The 20258-nt window shown below is 39.8% G+C and overlaps 4 protein-coding genes across 6 annotated transcripts; 1 reads left to right on the top strand and 3 right to left on the bottom strand.

The window, feature by feature from the left end:
- Positions 1-119: 119 nt before the first annotated feature.
- On the bottom strand, positions 120-4726 carry LOC131323407 (uncharacterized). Its single transcript, XM_058355181.1, has 8 exons — positions 4460-4726; positions 3040-3156; positions 2437-2630; positions 2244-2349; positions 1998-2145; positions 1727-1866; positions 738-904; positions 120-657 (listed from the first exon to the last, which is right to left on the bottom strand). Exons 1-8 carry the CDS (start codon positions 4521-4523, stop codon positions 364-366), a joined length of 1230 nt encoding a protein of 409 aa, XP_058211164.1. The 5' UTR covers positions 4524-4726; the 3' UTR covers positions 120-363.
- Positions 4727-6782: 2056 nt separating this feature from the next.
- LOC131323406 (uncharacterized) lies at positions 6783-7439 on the bottom strand. Its single transcript, XM_058355180.1, has one exon. The coding sequence runs from the start codon at positions 7310-7312 to the stop codon at positions 7070-7072; it is 243 nt and encodes an 80-aa protein (XP_058211163.1). The 5' UTR covers positions 7313-7439; the 3' UTR covers positions 6783-7069.
- Positions 7440-10701: 3262 nt separating this feature from the next.
- LOC131323405 (uncharacterized) lies at positions 10702-13291 on the bottom strand. Of its 3 annotated transcripts, none has more exons than XM_058355176.1 (4): positions 12254-13291; positions 11915-12079; positions 11691-11792; positions 10702-11200 (listed from the first exon to the last, which is right to left on the bottom strand). In XM_058355176.1, the coding sequence occupies exons 1-4, from the start codon at positions 12992-12994 to the stop codon at positions 11099-11101; spliced, it is 1110 nt and encodes a 369-aa protein (XP_058211159.1). In that variant the 5' UTR covers positions 12995-13291; the 3' UTR covers positions 10702-11098. The 3 variants fall into 3 exon arrangements, with proteins under 3 accessions (XP_058211159.1, XP_058211160.1, XP_058211161.1); XM_058355177.1 differs by having other exon boundaries at positions 12017-12079; XM_058355178.1 differs by lacking the exon at positions 11915-12079.
- Positions 13292-16431: 3140 nt separating this feature from the next.
- LOC131323403 (peptide-N4-(N-acetyl-beta-glucosaminyl)asparagine amidase A-like) lies at positions 16432-18507 on the top strand. The gene has a single exon (XM_058355175.1). It carries the CDS (start codon positions 16612-16614, stop codon positions 18346-18348), a length of 1737 nt encoding a protein of 578 aa, XP_058211158.1. The 5' UTR covers positions 16432-16611; the 3' UTR covers positions 18349-18507.
- Positions 18508-20258: the final 1751 nt, after the last annotated feature.

Genomic DNA, 20258 nt, shown 5'->3' with positions numbered 1-20258 from the left:
CTTTTCTTCTTGCTTGTAGATTAACGGAGTAAATTAGTTGCTCAATATATCATGGTTTATGATTTACACCGTGTGTTTAAAGGGCTAGCTAGAAGATGTACAGTTGAAAAGATAGAGCATAAGTGAAAACCCAAACATATTTTTACAAGTTTTAACCATTGTACTACGCATAATTACAACAGTAAGAAACCGTCGTATTCTTTGTGTGCAGAAGCGGTACTTGGTATTTTTTAAGTTCTACTATAAAACTCCACGTTAAATAGTGTCTTATAACAGAAATCTTTTGTGCGATTTCCCTTGCCCCCTTCCAGAAATCCTGCAAGTCAACAAGAAGAACAGCATATCCTTTGTGCTTTTTTGGATTCACTCCCTCTTTTCCCGAACCACATCAACAAGAAATCGGTCCAAACGCTGCCCAAAAATTCTAGTTGAGAATGATTCGGCAACATGTTTCTGAGCTTCCTCTCCCATTCTCTCTGCCGTCTGAGGGTCCTGAATGAACTTAGCCATGGCCAAAGAGAACTCTACTGGGTTAGGGTCACAAAGGAACCCAGTCATGCCGTTCCTAATAGTCTCAACGGGTCCCCCGCTGTTGCATGCAATTACGGGTTTATGAGCTGCCATTGCCTCCAATGGTACAATCCCAAAATGTTCATCCTACAATTGTTATAAGCATCATGAGATCTTTTGTGTAAGATGTCTGATAAATTTTAAGGTGAAAACCAGATTTCATTCACCTTTGGGGTATAAAGCACACACAGGCAATGGGAAATTAGAGTATTTCTTTCAGCCGTTGAGCATGACGTTACGAACTTGACCTTGTGGGACACTCCTTCCCTCTCTGCTAAGCTTTTCAATTCCTCCAGATATTCAACATTCTCTCTCAGGCGTTTGTCAAAACCACCTGAAGCCAAAGGCAAACAATATAGGTCATAACAAATGACAAAATAAAACAGGGTGTGAATCTGCATCCTAAAATACGCATACAGACGCATCTACAAAAAAGGTGGCGCCTTTCTTATTATGAAGACGGACTTTTTATGCAGGGAGATCATGCAGTGTAGCATCGGTTCCTCATACTAGTAGATGAGATTCGAGAGCAAATGCCAGCAGGGATTGCAAAATCTTGAATCCCAGCATGCATAGACTTCACCCAGATCAGGATGATGGGCAGAAAAGTATTATATGGAACAGATAAAAAAAAAAAATCTACCTTGGTTTATGAAAAAACCAAGTAAATACTGAGGTGGCTATAAATGTCATCGTTCAGCGTCTGGAATGCATGCACACAACAGCTCACTTGAATTCCATCAATTTAGCGAGCATAAGACTTGGATAATAAACAACTTTTCAAACTTCTACTCATACAATAAGCAGCTGAAACACTGGCTCACCAAGTACTCATACCAAAGCCAACATCATGCTACTACCATCCATTGACAATCACCTAATCAGAACATTCCTAAAAATTCGTCAAAAATGGTGCCAGCAATCAAAGAGAAGAATCTGTGTAGGAAGTATCTTCCTAGGATTGAAATCCAAGTATCTGGATTTGGCAAAGATGTTTATCAAAATAATGCCCCAGAAAAAAGACAAAGCCAACATCTGCAAATAGTACACTTCGCACATGATACTAAAGCAATACCATATGTCACAAAATACGCTTAAGAATAGAAAAAAAGAAAACAGCTGACTGTATGAGAGAGAGAGAGAGAGAGAGAGTTGCCTGCAACTGTCAAGGTAGCATTAGCCACATTACCACCTTGAATAACATCCTCTTCAAGTTTGTGAAGCATGGCAAAGGCAGATATTGCTAAACCTATGTTCTTTTTCCTTTCAAAGCGATTGATAGAGAGAAAATCCAACCTATAGCACAGTGATCCCACAAACTTATAAACATTTGTGAGGAAAGGGGGAAAATGCTCTAAGTGTATAAAAGTGCAATTTAAAACCATGCCTAAAACTTGAAAGATACAAAGAACAAGCATGTTTGTTACTTAGAAGCATGCGGTTCATCAAACTGATCTAAGTTGACTGCTGGGTAAAGCACGTCTGGCTTAATTCCTCTTGCATCAAGATTCTTAAATGTCTTTGCAAAAGTAGATGCAGTAAATTTGCTGTTAACCAGAATCAAATCAGCCATACCTGCAAATCCACAGTGCAGTTCATTAAGATTGTGAAATACACAGTCCAACGCAATGAAGTTTAAGCGAGAAATACAAAGGCAATATTCAGAAAGAGACCAGTTGTTATTTCTTCTAAAAAGTCTATGGGTTTCCGATACATCCTCCTAAGAACTGTTGTGTGTTGAGCCAGCAACATATCCGGAAAATGGCAGTAGAATACAACCTGGAGAGGAAGCGGAAAAAATAATAACCATGATTTTTTGATGACAACAAAAGTATTAAACTGATAACAATAAACAAATAGAATCACCTTTGCAGACTTCTTCAGTTTCAGCAACGGAATGACAATAGAGACTTGATCGGCAAGTATAACATCGAATGATGGCCACATCAACAACAAGCAAAGAGCAACAAAAATGCACCTCAGATATGCACATACTGCATGCAGTCGATAGAAAACATGACGGGGAATGAAGGCACCGTATACTGTAACTGGAAAGGTTCCTGGACGTTTGCACAGATGTTAATGGTATATATCATGATTCATTTTGCAGAAGAGTAGGCCCAGAATACCAGAAAAAAGAAAAAAGACTCAACAGAAAAATCATGCACAAGTTATAATCACACAGATACTCGTAGTAGGTGTAAGGAAGATATCTTTAAGGCTTTCCAAAGATAATATTCTTAATCCTGGTCATGCAAGAATGGAATGTAACATCGAAACTGGATGCTTTAGATAGAAAGGTGAGCGAATATACATGTGGCAACCTTAATTAAGAACCTTATATAATTCAAGCATAAACTAGTATCACAATAAATAAACAAACCAACCAAATCAAGAATAACATATCAAATTAAAATTGCAAAAGCCCATGCATTCAAAGTATGACGAGAAAATATATCTAATACTCACCAGCCAGTGTCTCCTCAAAACATCGGGTTCTGTCATGGTGTGAAGTAAAGATATGGACTTTATGCCCATGGGATGAAAGTTCCACAGCAGCATCAACAATTAATCTTTCAGCTCCTCCTGCACATAGCAACATTACAGAGTGAGTATAGAGATAACAGTTGTGAAGACAAGATTTCATAGCACAATGAAACTTCTTATTCGACGATTTCAAATAGCCATGAGAAACAGAGGAGCATGAGAAAACGTAATACTAGAGTGATAGTGAGAAGGACTAAATTCTCCATTAAGAGTAATTCTTGGCAAAAGGTAGCTACATAAGTTGCGGGGACCATAATCATTAGAGGCAAGCTCCCTTCATCCTACGAAGGAAACCTGAAACAAGAACCAAATTTTGAAAGAAGCAAAACAGGAGGGAAGGGGTAGAAAATTTTATGTCCACACAACATCGAAATGGGGTGTCCACAACTAACTTCTCTCATTGTTACTTTGTCAGCCCCAGTAACTCCACACCCATGATTTCCATGGATTTCTATTGGCAATGCATATAACAGCTAATCCAAAAGCATGAAAACATGAAGGTACCTGTAATTGAGATTACGAAGGACCGTAACGTGGTAAGTCATGTGTTACAAACTTCCCAGAATGTTGTATTCCAGTCAGGTTTGGACAGATCAGACGATTAAAATTTAGCAAGGTACTTCTAAACGTACAACAATCCCCCATAAACAACTAAAAAATCTAATGAAATGTTGTATCTTATTACTCAAACTAATAACGAAACACATTTCCAGACGCATCGACATGAGTGCGTGTGGTCTAACAGCGTTGATTCACAGCTACTAAAATCAAAGAAACAATTCACAGCTACTAAAATCAAAGAAACAACATTTTCCTACACGAATCCTAGAAAACTCATAGCTACACGACATGCCCGAAGCATTAGAACTTTGGTGATTAAAGATATCGAATTTTCCTTTTACATCGAATCTCCTGACCTCCCTACACACATTGTGCAAACACATAAATCAAATCTCTCTCTCTCTCTCTCTCTCTCTCTCTCTCTCTCTCTCTCTCTCTCTCACACACACACACACACACACACGTACTAGTCCATGTTATTCAATTCAAGGAAACAAAACCCACGTCAATCTTCCCAATTTAGACATCATCAGATATAACCAATCCTTTAAATCCTCAGTTTTTTTTCGCAAAAAAAACTAATGCAGATAAGAGATCACAAAAACCAACAAAATAATTGACTGAAACTACAAATTCCACACACATAACAAGTCGAAAATCCAAATTCTTTCAAGATTACTGCAAGAAATAGACTATAAGCTCAAGTATCAAAGAGATCAAGATATAGGACAACAAGGACTATTATGAGGACCGGCTATTTTATATGTATAGGATTTATTACCGATTCCGAGGTCTGGGTGAATGATGGCGATGTTCAATTTTGATCTTCCACTCTTCTTCTCCATGACTTCTCGTCTGCCCTCCCTTCGCTGCCTGGGGAATCGTTTGATCTGCGTAGATTAGCCGGTTCTTTAGTCAGCCATGGGCCCAACCTGTGGTCCATTTGACTTCGTGCTTCTGGAGTGGCCCAAGAAAGGACTCAAAAGTGAAAGAAAAAAGTGGGCCGAGGAGAATGAAGAACGCGATGCCCATGCCCTTTTCTGGTTCGAGACTGTTTCTTGCTTGGAATTTTTTTCACCGGAAATGCTACTCACGCAACGTACGGACACAACAATTTCCACAACCGCTGACGTCATATCCAAAACAACGTCGTTTTGTTAATAATAATAAATAAAACCCTAGTCGCCCTTCCCTTCTCCTTCTCCTTCTCCTTCAGTTCAGTTCAGTCCTCCTAACAATCGCGAACAGATAACCCCCTTTCCCCTTCTTCCTCCATTGACACTCAAAATTTCCAGAGAAGAGAGAGAGGGTTTCTCATATTTTCGAATTAGGGGTTTTTCAAATTTTCGAATTAGGTTTTTTTTTTTTTTTTTTGCAACACAACAGTTTAGGGTTTTTCAATTTGAAACCCTCTAATTAATAAGGATGAGGAGTAAATAGTAGGGATAATCTATCTGAAATTCTACATAAGACAAAAAATGAAGTGCACTTTTGTCTAAAAACCCATTCCCTCTCTCTTTCTCTCTATGTTTATTATGAGAGAATAATTATATCCGTATCCGTTGGAAAACCCTCCTCATCCGCCCCACCAATCAAGGCTCGCCAACTCAGCAAATTCCTTCTTCTCTCCCACCTTGCTTCCTGTCCCAAGGACTAAGCCACACTCAATCCCCTACCATGAAACTGGCTTACCGCCCCACCAATCAAGGCTCGCCAACTCAGCAAATTCCTTCTTCTCTCCCACCTTGCTTCCTGTCCCAAGGACTAAGCCACACTCAATCCCCTACCATGAAACTGGCTTACGAAACATCTTCCCTCTCCAACCCAACCCTCCCCCTCATGCATGTTTGAAGAAAATTTCTCCCTCCCTCTCTCTCTCTGGAAATTGCTTAAATTATGTTCAAACTTGATTTTTTTTATCAAGCGAATGGATCTAAAAACAAATTTTGATCGATTACAGATTGAACTTGATTAGCTCTGATTTTTTACGGAAAATAATACCGATAGTTACCAATGAAATAATACCGATAGTGTACCAATCGAAACACAAGGCCCTCTCGGGGCCTGCACGAATGATTCAAACGTTCATTAAGCTCATTTTGAATGAAAAACTGATATATTAGATCAAGTACTTCCAGTTATCCGACTGAATTGATTTTTTACAAGAGCACTTAAAAATATTTTAAAATTAATGACAAATTTTGGATCATTCGTGCAGGTCCTCAAGGTGGACCCCACAACCCGGTCAGTGCACCATTGATACCATTTAATCGGAACCTATAGTGGAGTTGGATTTTTTAACGCCTAAATAAAGTTACTAGTAACTTGTTCAATTTTTAGTTTAAAATTCTCGGCCCATCTTTGTACCTGTACTTATCAGCAAATTAGGTAACATCATTTAAACTTTCTCTAAAAAAGTTGAGTATATTTATTTTATTCGATTTTATTTATAGAATTTCTTGACCTACGCATGAAGGAAAAAAGCGTAGCGTCCCCTGCTAGTGGTTTTCATATTTCCCCTACTAGTGGTTTTTATATTTCGTTTTTCTATATGATTCCCTTTTGTTTTTCTATAAAAAAAAAAAAAAGGAAAAGTCAACAGAAGCAATTTGCTTGGTACAGTAATATTCATGCTTTGTCTATATATCTAAACAACCAGTCTTGAACGAGTTCTCACGAGCTCAGCCAACTCTTTCCATTTTCTCTCTCCCGGATAAATCTTTGTGATCATACTTTTCTAAAAATCTTTGTGATCATACTTTTCTAAACCAATCAGCAGCAGAGACATATTCGAAATTGTTCAATACACGAAATTGTTCAATACACATAAATCTACCTACATAAATCAACGTGATCGTTAGATATGTAAATCAAGATATATACACGTAAATCTACCTACATAAATCAACGTGATCTTAGATCTACCTACATAAATTAACGTGATCTTAGATATGTAAATCAAGCGCACCGTACGATTTCAAACACATCCATAATCTACCTTTGAATCACTAGAGGTAAATCTTTTTTGTTTTTGTGGGGTTCTGAAAATAGGCGTTGTTTGTACATTAATTGCGTAAACAACCTAAAAGCAATTGAAATTGAAGTTTGCTAGCAATGCCCAACCTGAATAGTTCCTTCAATTAGGACAGTTCTTTACACAAGCACATAACCCTACATACCACACACGCAAACAAAGAGAGGGAGAGATCACAAATGTTATACCTTAAACACAACAATATATACAGAACACAATTGACAAAAGGGTGATGCCAATGACCCGACGGTTTTTATTAATGCCAAAATTCTAGCGCATAAAAGACCCGTCACATGCCAGGATAAAAACCCTGATGCACTAAAATTTTGGGCATTAATCTTATGGTAGGATTCAGATTCAGGCGGTTCCAGTGACACCCAAATCTTTCTCGTTCTCATCCTCCCCTTTTCCTGCACCGAATACCGGCCCGCCGTGGCCGGCGGCGTCGGGGACCTTATCCTGGAGTTTATCAACCTCAACACCACCCTCGTCCTCCTTCGAACGGATGTCAAGCTTCGCCTTGTTCTCCCCTCCTTCCACCGACTCGTACGTCGTCGCCGTCGTCGCTCCCGGCGGCTGTGCTCCCTGCGCCCCTGACATCTTTTCCGACAACCCTTTCTTTTAGAAGTTGAAGACTTTCGGCACTGGTTTTTTTCCCCAACGAGAGTACTCTCGAATCTAATCTCCGATGAGAGAGAACAATTAAAAGAGGAGGGACATCCCTCTGTTTTCTATGAGATTGTGCCATGTGTTTTATCGTAGCTATTGCACCTGGCAGGCATGCCAAAGTTGACTAAACAGCTGGCAGAGATAGCCAAACAACACCACGTGTAAGTTTGTTATTCGACCTACATCTTTCTTAACTTCGGACGAAATCTCCTTTCCAGAAGGATTTAAGATTAAGATCCATATTGTTGGATTAGTCTGTCCTGTGTTGGAGGATTGATTTGCTTAGGTTCATTCTTGAGGCCAGACAGTAAAAAAAAAAAAATTTCCTCCGTCTCAAATTAAGTTTTCTTTTTTTATTATTTGAGAGGTCTTAAAATGTTATCTACGTATTTTTTTTAATCTATAATATCTTTATATAATATGAATTTTGTTTAAAAAATCTCAATTGGTTTTATTATACAAAATTTTAAAAATCTTTAAAGAAATTATAAATTGAAAAATATAAGAAATTTTGTAAATGCCACGACTGTCAAAAAATGACACTTATTTTGGGACAGAGAGAGTACAAGTAATTTTTTGTGAATTTTCATGTTTCGATGTGGATGGCGGCCTTTTGATCCAATCGAAGAGAAAATTTAATCGAGCTGCGTGTAAGCTGACTCAAATCCCTGCTCGCTAACCTAAAAAAAGTTACAAAGATGAAATCTTTTTGAGTGAAAAAACAGTCTAAGGGGACATTTTCAGTAGTACATAAATTTTGCAAAAGAATTTGTTGCAATCAAGTTTTTAGCTATTTTTGATAGTGAATAAGTTGTTAAGAAAGAAGAAGTTGACAAGTTGTTAGTTAGTGTGAACAAGCAACTAAAATGCCACAACTTGTTGATTAGTGTGATGGTAAAATGATCTACGATTTTTCACAAAAACTTGAAGGGAAACGACCCCTAGCTAGGTGAAACTGTTCACCTAATTTTTTTTCTTACCCAACAATGAATTAGACCTTGTTTATTTGGGGGACTCAATTTTTTTGGCACGGTTTTCAAAAAAAAAAATTTATCTATCTTTTTCACTCATTACTCTAAAAATCAACCCTCGAACCCCCCCCCCCCCCAACAAACAAGGCCTTATGTTTTACCGAAATTAGTCCTATCCGTGCTTAATTTTAGACTGACATAAAGGGAAGCGAATCCTAGTACAATCGCAAACAAGCTATGGACTCTCATTCAGCGTTCATTGTACAAAGATCACACTGCCTCCTACTCCATTTTTCCCAACACAAAAAATCTTTCGGCGCATCCTCAATCTCCGCATAACACCCCTCCGGTTTCTGCGACTCCAAGACACAACTGTGGTCGAAGCTGATCGACGCATATAAACGACAATATGCCCAACAACTCTGAACGCAATTGTGTCTAGAGTTAGTTTCAAAACTGTAATCATAGTACGTTTTTTCCCCTCAAGAGATAGGGCAGTTATAGCATTCTAAGCAACTGATTTGTTCTTTATAACAGCATGCACTTCTATTTACACACACTTCGTTTGTATACAACAAACATGGACCAAGGAGAGAGAGAGAGAGAGAGCTTCAGGCGGCGCCGGTGCCAGTGACACCAGAATCTTTCTTGCCCTCCTCATCCTGATCACCTCCCAACCGTCTGCCGGGAACGAAAACCGGGAGAGGCCCAGGCCCGGCGAGGTCCCCTGGGACCTTGTCCTCCAGTTTCTCAATCTCAACACCGCCTTCATCTTCCGCCGAACGCACTTGTTGTTTGGGCCTGCTCTCCGACCCTTCCACCGACTCGTACCTCGTCGCCGTTATCACCCCCGGCGGCAGCGCTCCCTGCGACCCTGACATCTTCTCCTGTAATTTCCTCCTCTTTTACTAGTACCAGGAATTGTCACCCAGCTTGTTAGTTAAATTTACGTAACAGGAGAAAACGTTAGGCCTCTGTTTTTATGAGAACAGAATCATGCTATATATGTTGGACTCTGCCACGTTTCTTGTACGTGGCAGGCATGGCAAAAGTAGAAAGAACGCCGCTACCGCTAGGGTGGATAAGCGAAAATAAATTGTTCGAGATCGGTCTTGTATCCACTCGGAGAGAAACTTATTCGCGGAGCTCGGTGAATAAGTTAAAAATGGAACCCACACGATCTCACCCGTTCAAAACACTTTTGAACGGCCGCAATTCACCTTCATAAATCCTTATTCACGGAGCTCTGCGAATAAGTTTTTTTCATCCACTTGAACATATTCTTAAAACTCGTTAACTTTCCAATAGAATGTTTAATAGGGCACTAAAACTAATAAAACAACCTATTTGGCATTTTTTTCGTGTTTAGTAAACTTGCTTTTGTTCATACAGTAACTTTTTATGTTTTGACTTCTCTCTTCTAGACTAATCAGTAACCATAGATGCAACAAATGCTCGGCTGTTACATTCCTACAATGGGGGAGAGGTTCACAAGTCGGAAACGCCAAATTCATACACCTGAGTTTCTTACAATGACCCAACACAATCGCTACGGTGAGAAGGTTCGTGAACCACCACCATTTCTCTCGAGACTCGGACACTATTGAATGACCGCGGTAAAAGAAAACAGAGTCTAGCGTTTTCGACAAATGTTTGGTTGCAAATAGGTATTAGTATTACTATAAGTTCTAAATTACAACCCACCAGCAAGAGAGAGAGAGAGAGAGACTATCTAAACAAGAGAGACTATCTAAACAAGAGCTTATGTACAATAAAAGCTGTGTGATCCACTAAACAGAAGAAGCCATGCCCCAATCTTTCTCCTCCTCATCTCCAACTTTTTTTGCCGCAGAGAAAACAAGCCCATGGGCAGGACCAGACACATCTGGTGGAACCTTGTCCTGGAGTTTGTCAATCTCAATACCACCCTCGTCCTCCTTTGAACGAGGATCGAGCTTCGCCTTGTTCTCCCCTCCTTCCACCGATTCGTACGTCGTTGCCGTCATCACTTCCGGTGGCAGAGCTCCCTGAGACCCTGACCTCTATCCCTATTTGGCTATTTCCTGCTTCTACTATAGATTTTTCACACAGCTTTTGAATCACCAAAACTCAAAAGACAACTTAGCAGTAAGAGGATATTGTTGCCTCTTGATATGAACAAAACACTGCTGTGTTGGGACTTGGGAGTCTGACACGTCTCTTTCAAGTTATTCCACGTGGCAGCCATACCAAGGAGATGCATACCACTTGGCAGTACCAAGCACAGTTCGGTTTGGGTTTTAATAAAGGTTTTTGAGAGTGATAAGTGAAGAGAGAGACAGATGGAGAAAATTTATTGGAGCCCATGCATAGGGGTTTTGAGACCCCAAAACGAACAAGGCCACACTAGCATTTAATTTGCAGCATGCAAACTTAACACGTAAATTTTGATTGTTCTCAGCTTATACTCCTACAAGATATTGACATGGATGCAGCACTAATTTTGCTGAAGTGTTCCACACTAGTCCCACTGCATTCTTCCTAGCAGCAAATAAGATGTTATTTGTAATCGAAACAAAGACCATCTACCATCAAATACACCTGCAGATAATTTAATGTACAACAACCACAGGCACCAAATGATGCAAACACACAATCAGGGAATAGCAGAAACAACCGATCCGTAAGTGAGAAGAATTCTCTCACCAAGAAATCCCTAGCTTCCTTGAGATTCATTGCCAGTGCCACCATGCCTGCAACTTCCGAATCAGTGCGCCTTCCCATTATTTTCCTCTGGTTCATTAACAACTACAATCGCCTTTTGATTGTCTCTTATTTCATTTCCAGTGCCATTGTCCTCGCTATGTACCTGCATTGAACGTATTGTTAGCTGTAGTGAAAAAAGAAAGGCCAAAAAGTTCCAAAAGTTCCATTTTCCATTTTCAAGTTAAATAATAGTACTGCCTTACACCTCCTCAATTCATCGGACCTCATAAATCGTAAAATCACAAGAATCGCAGAAAACTTTATACATGTTCAGAATATCACTAATTGTCATTTCCCAGATATATGCCATGGCCTTTAGCCGAGTTGCTAAATCTTCCCACCATAGTGATACATACAAGACTCTACACGATTCCATAATAATGCTTTCCAAAGAAATTACGAGTCAATAGGTAGAACAACTGAAAGATACTAACACAATTGACCCTGCTCAAAACAAATTAGTTTAAGGTTATGCTTATGAACTTGTAGTAGCAAGTGTATAAGGTCGATTAGCATAAATAGTAGGAGTGATTGAAAACGACCAGAAAAAATGGAAAACATTAAAAAGAACATGAGAAGAATTGACATCTCACCAGGCAAGTAACCACTCCTTCTATATTCCCATCACCAAAACTCTGAACCCCATTGTCAGGCTTTTCCAAACACTTATTGGCATCACCATCCTTCACAGAGTTCTGCAAGGCACAAGAAGCAAGAGACAACTTATAACATAGTTTCAATTTACAGTATCTCAAAACCGTATCTACGTACTACTACTCAACAAGTCATGAAAATAGGCCCACAAAGCATCACATGCATTATCACCGATAACAGAAGTCCCAGGAATACTAGAACTGGGTATTTCTCCTTCCTGATCAACATCGGAAACCTCCTTCTGAATGGTTTTTCCATTACTAACATTTGCCAAAGCCAAATCTTGGTTGATCATACTCGACTCTCCAACAGCAACCTCAGCATTTCCCTTCAATATCATAATCGAAAGGTATAAACAACCACGCATATAAACGTGAGCAAATGCAATTGATGTAAATGCTAGTTACCATGACAATTGAAATTCAACACCAACAATTTTCCATTCCATTGATTCAAATAAACATCTTCCATCAAAAAAGGGTCCATTAAAAATGCTAGTTACCTGAGACTCAACAGGTTTATCCAACGGCGAATTGATAGTCGGAAGCCGATCAACATCCCAACCAAGAACCCTACACACAACCTGTGCATAAGCTCTGTGTGCATTCTTCTTCTTCGTCCTCGCTATCGACACCGAATGCTGCACAACAGCCACCAAGTTCTTAAACCTCTTCCTCTTCCCAATCCCACCACAAACCAAGCAAATAAAATCACTCCCCCCTTCCCAATTCTTCTCACAGTACCCCCTCAACCCCTTCAACTCCTCCTCTTCCGTAAACAACTTCAAAAAGAACTGGTACTCCTCGTACCCATCCTCACCCGTCACCTCATCATCTTCATCACTCTCCTCCCCATCACTGTCCAAATTACCCGCGAAAAACGCTTCCACGGCGGCCACGGCCTTGTTCTGGATCCGGGCCGCGGCGAATCGAGCTTGTTCTTCAGGCGTGAGAACCCGGGTGATCGGAGCAGGAGTAGGAGCAGGCCAACCCGGCTGGTCGGGGTCCGCGGGGGTTTCGTTGCAGGGCCATTCGAGGTCGGATTGGGGAGGGGTCTTCTTGGGTCTCTTGGGTTTCTTGAATTGGGGGGGATTGGAAGGAGGGAGGAGGTGGGTCGAGGTGGTGTGATTGGGGTAGTTATTAGGGTTAGGGTTTTGTCGAGGAGGTGGGCCTTGGTGCCAGAGGGAGTGAAGGTAGATGACCTCGTCTCTCAATCTCTGCTCGTAGTATGGATCCATTGACATTGTTGTCTCGAGTTTTGAATTAAATCCACAAAACTTGAGATGACACTGCAGATTTCTTGTCAAATGCGAGAGCAAGTAGAAACCCTAAGGTTCATTAGACTTATGCGCGCGATTCAGTTGAATCCAGTAATCTTTTCTTCATCATCTTTAATTTTTTTTTTTTTTAGGTAAGTAAAATTTATTTCACCAAAAAGTCGCAGAGAGCTACCAAAAAGAAAAACCACAGAGGAATTCTTTTATCAGGGTAGATTGTAGAATCAGTAATCTGCTCCTGCTCGCCTTCAAGATCTTGCAAAAAAACCAAAATACTCCATCCGATCCAAATGTCTACTTATTTTACCATGGGGGAGTGGTGAGGACTTCACATCAGTGCGGTGCAGTAAGAGTTGAGTTTTGTTCACCCTCCACTTAAGAAGGGTGAATATTACCTTCCTTTCTATTGGTTGAAATAGTATGAATCCCACCACAAGGTGATGTTATGCTTACCAACACTTTTTGGTAAGCATGACATTACCACTTTTTGGTAAGCATGACATCACCGGATCCATACCATTTCAATCAATAAGGAGGATGGTAATGTTCACCCTCTTAAGTGGAGGGTGAACAAAATTGCACTCGTGCAGTAATATACACAGAACCGTGCTGCGCATTTTTGAGCCATCAAATCGTGAATTCAACGGCTTAGATCTTCTCTCGGCAATCAACGATCGAGAGCGCCGAGATGAAATTCGAGCCATCGGATGCACGATCCGACGGCTCAGAGGTGCACAATACAGTTCTGCGCATACCACTGCACAGTATCATCCCCAATTCGATTTTTACACTCCCCTCACTCTGTTTGGAACTCAAGAAAAAAAATTTTCATTGTTTGGTTGAAAGAGAAAGAGAAAATAAAATAAAGATTTCAAATTTATTGAATAGTAAATTTCTTCTCCCATTTTTCTTCTCTTTTCTTTTCCTTTTTTTTTCCTAAGTTCCAAACGGAGGCACGCTCTTTTTTTTTAGTGCTGAGGCAGTGAGACTGTTTGTACTATTTTTTTTTAATTAAAAGACAAAAAATTAAAGTGAATATAAAAAAAAAAAGAGTGTAAAAACCATTTTTCTTTTCCCATTCATATGTTTTATACTAGTAAAACAAAAATAATAGGTACACATCGATCAATTACATCTCTCTCACTATCTCACATACGCATAGGTTCCATCCCAGTGTAGGGGCTCCACAAGTACATACTATACAGTATCCATGTATATGTGAGAGGAGTGTGGTTGGTAGGGGTGTATTTTTATCATTGCTCTTTTCAGTTCAATAATATTTTCTTCTTCATTTTTATTTTCTCAGTGTTATTTTCTCAGTGTGGAATCAGCAATCTGCTCGCCTTCTAGTAGATCTTGCAAATGCTTGTCTGACAAAGTTTCCTTTTGCAAATAGATAGGATCCCAGTCACACAAGCATATACACACATCTATGTGGGTCATAAAATATATAATTGGTTGCTGTAGAGCAATTTTTTCAATTTTGCAAATAGAAGTTTTTCAGTGCCAGGTGGGCACGGGCCACATGGTGCTGAGCACGATCTCGACTGTCCAAACGTGTTTTGGACGGCTCAGATCTGTTTGGGTAATTTTTTAGTATAAAATTACCTAAACACCCCCTCAAGCAATAGATTTGGGTCATTCAAAACATGTTTGAACGACCGAAATGCGTACTCGGCACCACGTGGCCTGTGCCCACCTGGCACTAAAAAATTTCTTGCCAATAGGGCTCCTTCCTTCTGTATCAGATGACATCATATTTTCCATCCTTAAAATTGTCAAAAAGTAAAGTTTTACAATTATATAATTAATGTTATGCATAATTAAGTTTGAGACTGCAAAAGAGTAAAAGAGTCGTTTGATAGTTTTTTTACATCTTCTACCATTATCCCCATTTTATCTCTCATCCAAACCAAATAATAATTTATCCCCTTTTCTAATCCCCCTGCAAGTTTTCCATCCAAACCATCTTATTTTATCCCCCTCTATAAATAACACCCCATCTTATTTTATCCATCCTTCATAAATAATACCCCAAAATTATACCCGCATCCAATCGGGCCCTCATTATCTTGAGCATTGTTTCCTATTCCTCCACCAGACCAAAGCAACATCACTCATCCTTTATCTGTATCTTTTTGCTCCCAGGCTTCGTTCTTTTGGACTTAACTTAAATCTGAAAATTGTCTTTATTTAATTTTTTTTGCATTTATTAGTTTTGCGCCAAACTTTTGTAGGTTATTGATTTGTCTCGACGAAATGAATTGGAAAAGTAAATTTTTTTACTTTTACCAAGTATTTTGAGAAATAATCATTTTTTAGCGGAAAAATGCACTAAAAAGTGGTTATTTCTAAAATACTAGGGTAAAAGTGCCAAAATTTTACTTTTTCAATTCCTCTCATCGAGACGAATCAATAACCCAAAAAAATTTGGCACAAAACTACAAATTTTGCCAAAAAAAATTTCAAATAAAGACAATTTTCAGATTTAAGTTAAGACCAAAAAAACACAACCTAAAGACCCCTTCGCAACAAAACGCCCATCTTCTCAACCAGATACCAACCAAATATCAAGTGAGAGAGAGAGAGAGAGAGAGAGAGTTCACTTTAGTCACCTTGGTGGCTTGATGAATCATGTCGTTCCAATAAGTGGCACAACTAATTATCAAAAAAAAAAAGTGGCACAACTAGAATTTAAATTCGGGGGGCCCAAATTAAAACGAAAAAAAAAAAAATCAAACATTTATGAGTTAGGTCATAATTAGGGATGACATCTCACCCCAATAGTTAATTGAACCGAACCAAACCGATCGGGAAGGATTTTATCAAAAATTTTATGACCCATATAGATATGAAAGCTGGAATTGAAACCTTGGAATCAAAAAAGTAATTTTATGTTCGCATTTCAAGAGTTTTCGCGTGGTTGACGGTTCTTACAAGTTCTCAAATGTGAACAATTTCGATCAAAGTTGGCGCAAAAATATCTGTAAAATGCTTCTCTGTCAAAGTTCCCTTTTGGAAATAGAGAGGATCCCAGTCATACAAGCATATACACACATCTATGTGGGTCATGAAATAATTGGTCGCTGCAGAAACCATTTTTCTCTTATTGTTTTTGAAATTTGGTAGCAACTAAAAAGCTTTTGAAAGGGCCAATCCGGCTCTTTGCCTCGAGTGATTGATTGCTCGCAATAGTAGAGAGAGTTGATACAACGGTTTTGGGTAGTAATATTACGGGGGGGAAAGATCCAAATTGACATTAGATATTGTGGTGCACAAAGATACGATTCTACCGAGTCTAATTGAACAAGTAATACTTGACAGAATTCAATAGAAAAAAAAAATATCCATGCATCCGACTCCGGTTGATTAGGACATAACACTCTGTTTAGTTTGATTTGTGCTTGGAGCACCTTGCACTCCAAGAGCAAGCCTCTCCTTTCTTGTGCAAAATTTTGCACACGCCATTGACGATGACCCAAGAAAAGAAACACAAGATTTTCCACACCTCACAACTAGCATATACCGTACTTATAAGTATCTCTCTCATAGAGGTCTGAAACAGAGGAACATCAAACCCACCAATGACGTCCGTCCTCCGCCTCCTCCTCCTCCTCCTCCTCTCTCTCTCCCTCCTCCACCACTCTCTCTCCGCCACGGCAAACAATTACATCCACAAGAAAACCCACTTCAGGCCAGAACTCATCTCTGACCTCTCCACCAAAACCCACCCCACCACATTCTTCGAAGTAACCAAACCCATCCAACTTCCCAAAACCAAACCATGCTCCTACCTCCTCCTTCAACACGATTTCGGCTACACCTATGGTAGTCCACCAGTTCTTGCCAATTATACCCCTCCCTCAAATTGCCCATCTCAAAATTTCGCCAAAATTGTCCTCCAATGGGAGGCTACATGTAAAGGTACCCAATTTGATCGCATTTTCGGGGTTTGGCTCGGCGGCGTGGAGCTTCTCCGGAGCTGCACGGCGGAGCCGACAGCCAGCGGAATAGTTTGGACCGTAAAGAAGGACATTACAAGGTATTATTCATTGCTAATGAATAATCAAACACTTGCTGTTTTTCTTGGTAACTTGGTCAATGACGTGTACACTGGTGTGTATCATGCGAAGATAACAATCCATTTCTATCCTGCTGAAGTGAATTCGGGTAATTCAGTTAGTGGGTATGGTTCTTCGGCTGATTTGATCATTCCCATTTCGCAAAATATTCCTTCGAATGACGGGTTGTGGTTTCGCATCGGAAATTCGGCTGATACAACGTCGAAAAAGTTCATGATTCCCCAAAATGCATATAGGGCTGTGGTGGAAGTCTATGTTTCATTTCATGAGAATGATGAGTTCTGGTATACCAATTTGCCGAACAACTTTATTACCGCGAATAATCTATCAATGCCACTCCAAAACGGGGCTTTTAGGGAGGTTGTGGTCGCATTGGACGGCATGGAAATTGGCGCGGTTTGGCCTTTTACTGTGATCTATACCGGAGGGTTTAATCCCCTTCTGTGGAGACCTATTACGGGGATTGGATCGTTTGATCTCCCTTCCTATGATATTGAAGTCACTCCCTTTCTGGGGACAATACTCGATGGAAAGACCCATGAGTTTGCATTTCGTGTGACGAATGCCTTGAATGTGTGGCTCATAGATGCCAATTTGCATGTTTGGTTGGACAAGGAGAGTGTAAAAACCGAAGGCCAGCTTTTGAAACACTCTGTATTACCCGCTGTTGTGAGCCTGGTTTCTAACTTTACAGGTATAAATGGAAATTTTCTGACGACGGTTAACAAATCTGTGTCATCAGTTGGATGGGTGAAGTCGTCCCACGGAAAGATCGCCACAAATGCAATCCAACTATTCGATTTCAGCAACTTTATGGTGTTGGGGAAAGATGGGGATTTGCAGATTGTCAACCAAATAATCAACTTCAATGACAGTGTCGATGCCAAGTCGTCGTCATCTTTTTTCTCAACGAAGTCATCCAAGAGATTTCCTCTGTATCTATACTTGGAAGATGTGGACAACGGAAATGGAACTTTCTCTATGGTAACGAATTTGACATTGGGTTATAACGAGCAGGGGGTTAAGGATGGCGGTTCTGGATTCTCAGTTAGTTCTCTCAAGAATTTGCAGAACGGGCAGAGTGTTCTGCTTCGAAAGGGGAAATCGATAGTCGCTGGAAGTTGGAGTACCCAGCAAGCCTACCAATATGGTGATGGTAAATTCTGCTATTTCAGAAACGTAAGCAGCTCGAATAGTGCTATTCTGCACGATGAGGAGGGAAAAACTTGTCGCAAGTAATTTCCGGCTCCGATAGATTTTTGGGCTTGCCAAATGGTGTCCTTTTCCTACTCAGCGGGTCGTTTTACCATCTGCTTCTCGTGATAATAAGAAACATCTCCTATTTACTAGTATTTCGTTACGCTTTCATCAATAAATGGTTTAATCTGGGTTCTCTTACATTTCTTGCTTTGCTTATGGAGCAAACTATGAATACTTTGCTATATGCCATCTTGTATTTCACCTATGTTTCGATCCATCATTCTCTAACATCAGCCATTGGAGGGTACAAATTTCGCAAGAACAAGAAGCGACCTTTAAACCTGAATAGCTAGATTCGGCCATTGGCCAGCCAGTGTTTTATCTGCATCTGAAATGGAAACATATTCACAGCCTTTGGGGGACCGCCACATGATGGCCTAGTCCCGTTTTCGACCTGCACATTTGTATTGGGTCCCATGTCTCCACCAACTAAAATAAGTACTTATTTTTTGAATTAAAAGTGATATATTGTGAAAGAATGACCTATCTCGTAAAGCGAAAAATAAATACTCCCTCCGTCCGGATTTAATAGTTCTTTTTTGGAGTTCGTGCCATTTTTTAATTGATTATATCTTCTAATTTATAATGTTTTACGTGATTTCGAAAACATTGTATTATAAAACTAATCGAGATCTATCAAACAAAATCCATATTCGATATGAAATTCATTACGGATTCAAAGATATAACATTTTTTAGCTGGTTAAAATAGAACTAGGGACATTAAATTCAGACGGAGGAGATACTTTGAAAATAAGAACTTCCGCGGAACGAAACTGAAGGGGTGTTTTGGTACGAATTGAATAATTTCCCCTGTATCTCACACAAACACAAGTGGATGCGTTTAGTCGAGAGAGACTACCAGAGGAATGCACATCACTAATCTCTCTCTCTCTCTCTCTCTCTCTCTCAAGTTTCACCTATCTTTCGATCAATCATTCCCTAACATCATCCATTGGAGGGTACAAATTTCGCAGGAACAAGAAGCGACCTTTAAACCTGAATAGCTTCGTCATTGGCCAGTGTTTTTTATCCGCATCTGAAATGGAAACATATTCACGGCCTTTAGGGGACCGCCACATGATGGCCTGCCAGTGTTTTATCTGCATGTGAAATGGAAACATATTCACAGCCTCTGGGGGACCGTCACATGATGGCCTAGTCCTGTTTTCCACCTACACACTTGCATTGGGTCCTATGTCTCCACCAACTAAAATAAGTACTTATTTTTTGAATTAAAAGTGATATATTATGAAAGAATGACCTATCTTGTAAAGCGAAAATAAATATTTTGAAAATAAAAACTTCGGCAGAACGGAACCGAAGGGGTGTTTCGGTACGAATTGAATAATGTCCCTTGTATCTCACACAAACACAAGTGGATGCGTGGAGTCGAGAGAGACTACCAGAGGAATGCACATCACTAATCTCTCTCTCTCTCTCTCTCTCTCTCTCTCAAGTTTCAAGTCAGTCTCAATCTCAATCTCTCGAGTCTTGAGCATTGTTTCCAAGTCCTCCACCAGAGCAAAGCAACACCACCCATCACGGACGGGTCCCTCTCTCTAAGTCAATCTCTCAAGTCTTGAGCTTTGTTTCTAAAGTGGTGTTTGAAAGCTGCTTTTTCGGATAGTGGATTACACAAGTTTTTTATTATAGTAAAAATATATTACTCCCTCCGTACCTATATAAGTGTCCAGCTCGCAAACTTAAATCTTTAAAAAAATTGCATTTTTTTCACAATTCAAAGAACTCATTGGTATCTACTTTGATTTATGAATTTTTTTTTTAAAATGCATCTTTTTAAAAGCCTAAGTTTGCGGGACGGACACTTACTTAGGAACTAGGGACGGAGGGAGTATGAATTTATCAAAGCATATGGTAGATGCATAA

Source organism: Rhododendron vialii, chromosome 4a, assembly GCF_030253575.1.
Source record: "Rhododendron vialii isolate Sample 1 chromosome 4a, ASM3025357v1".
Classification (NCBI taxonomy): Eukaryota; Viridiplantae; Streptophyta; class Magnoliopsida; order Ericales; family Ericaceae; genus Rhododendron; species Rhododendron vialii.
The sequence above is the reverse complement of the archived record's forward strand: the minus strand, read 5'-3'. Positions and strand labels throughout refer to the sequence as shown.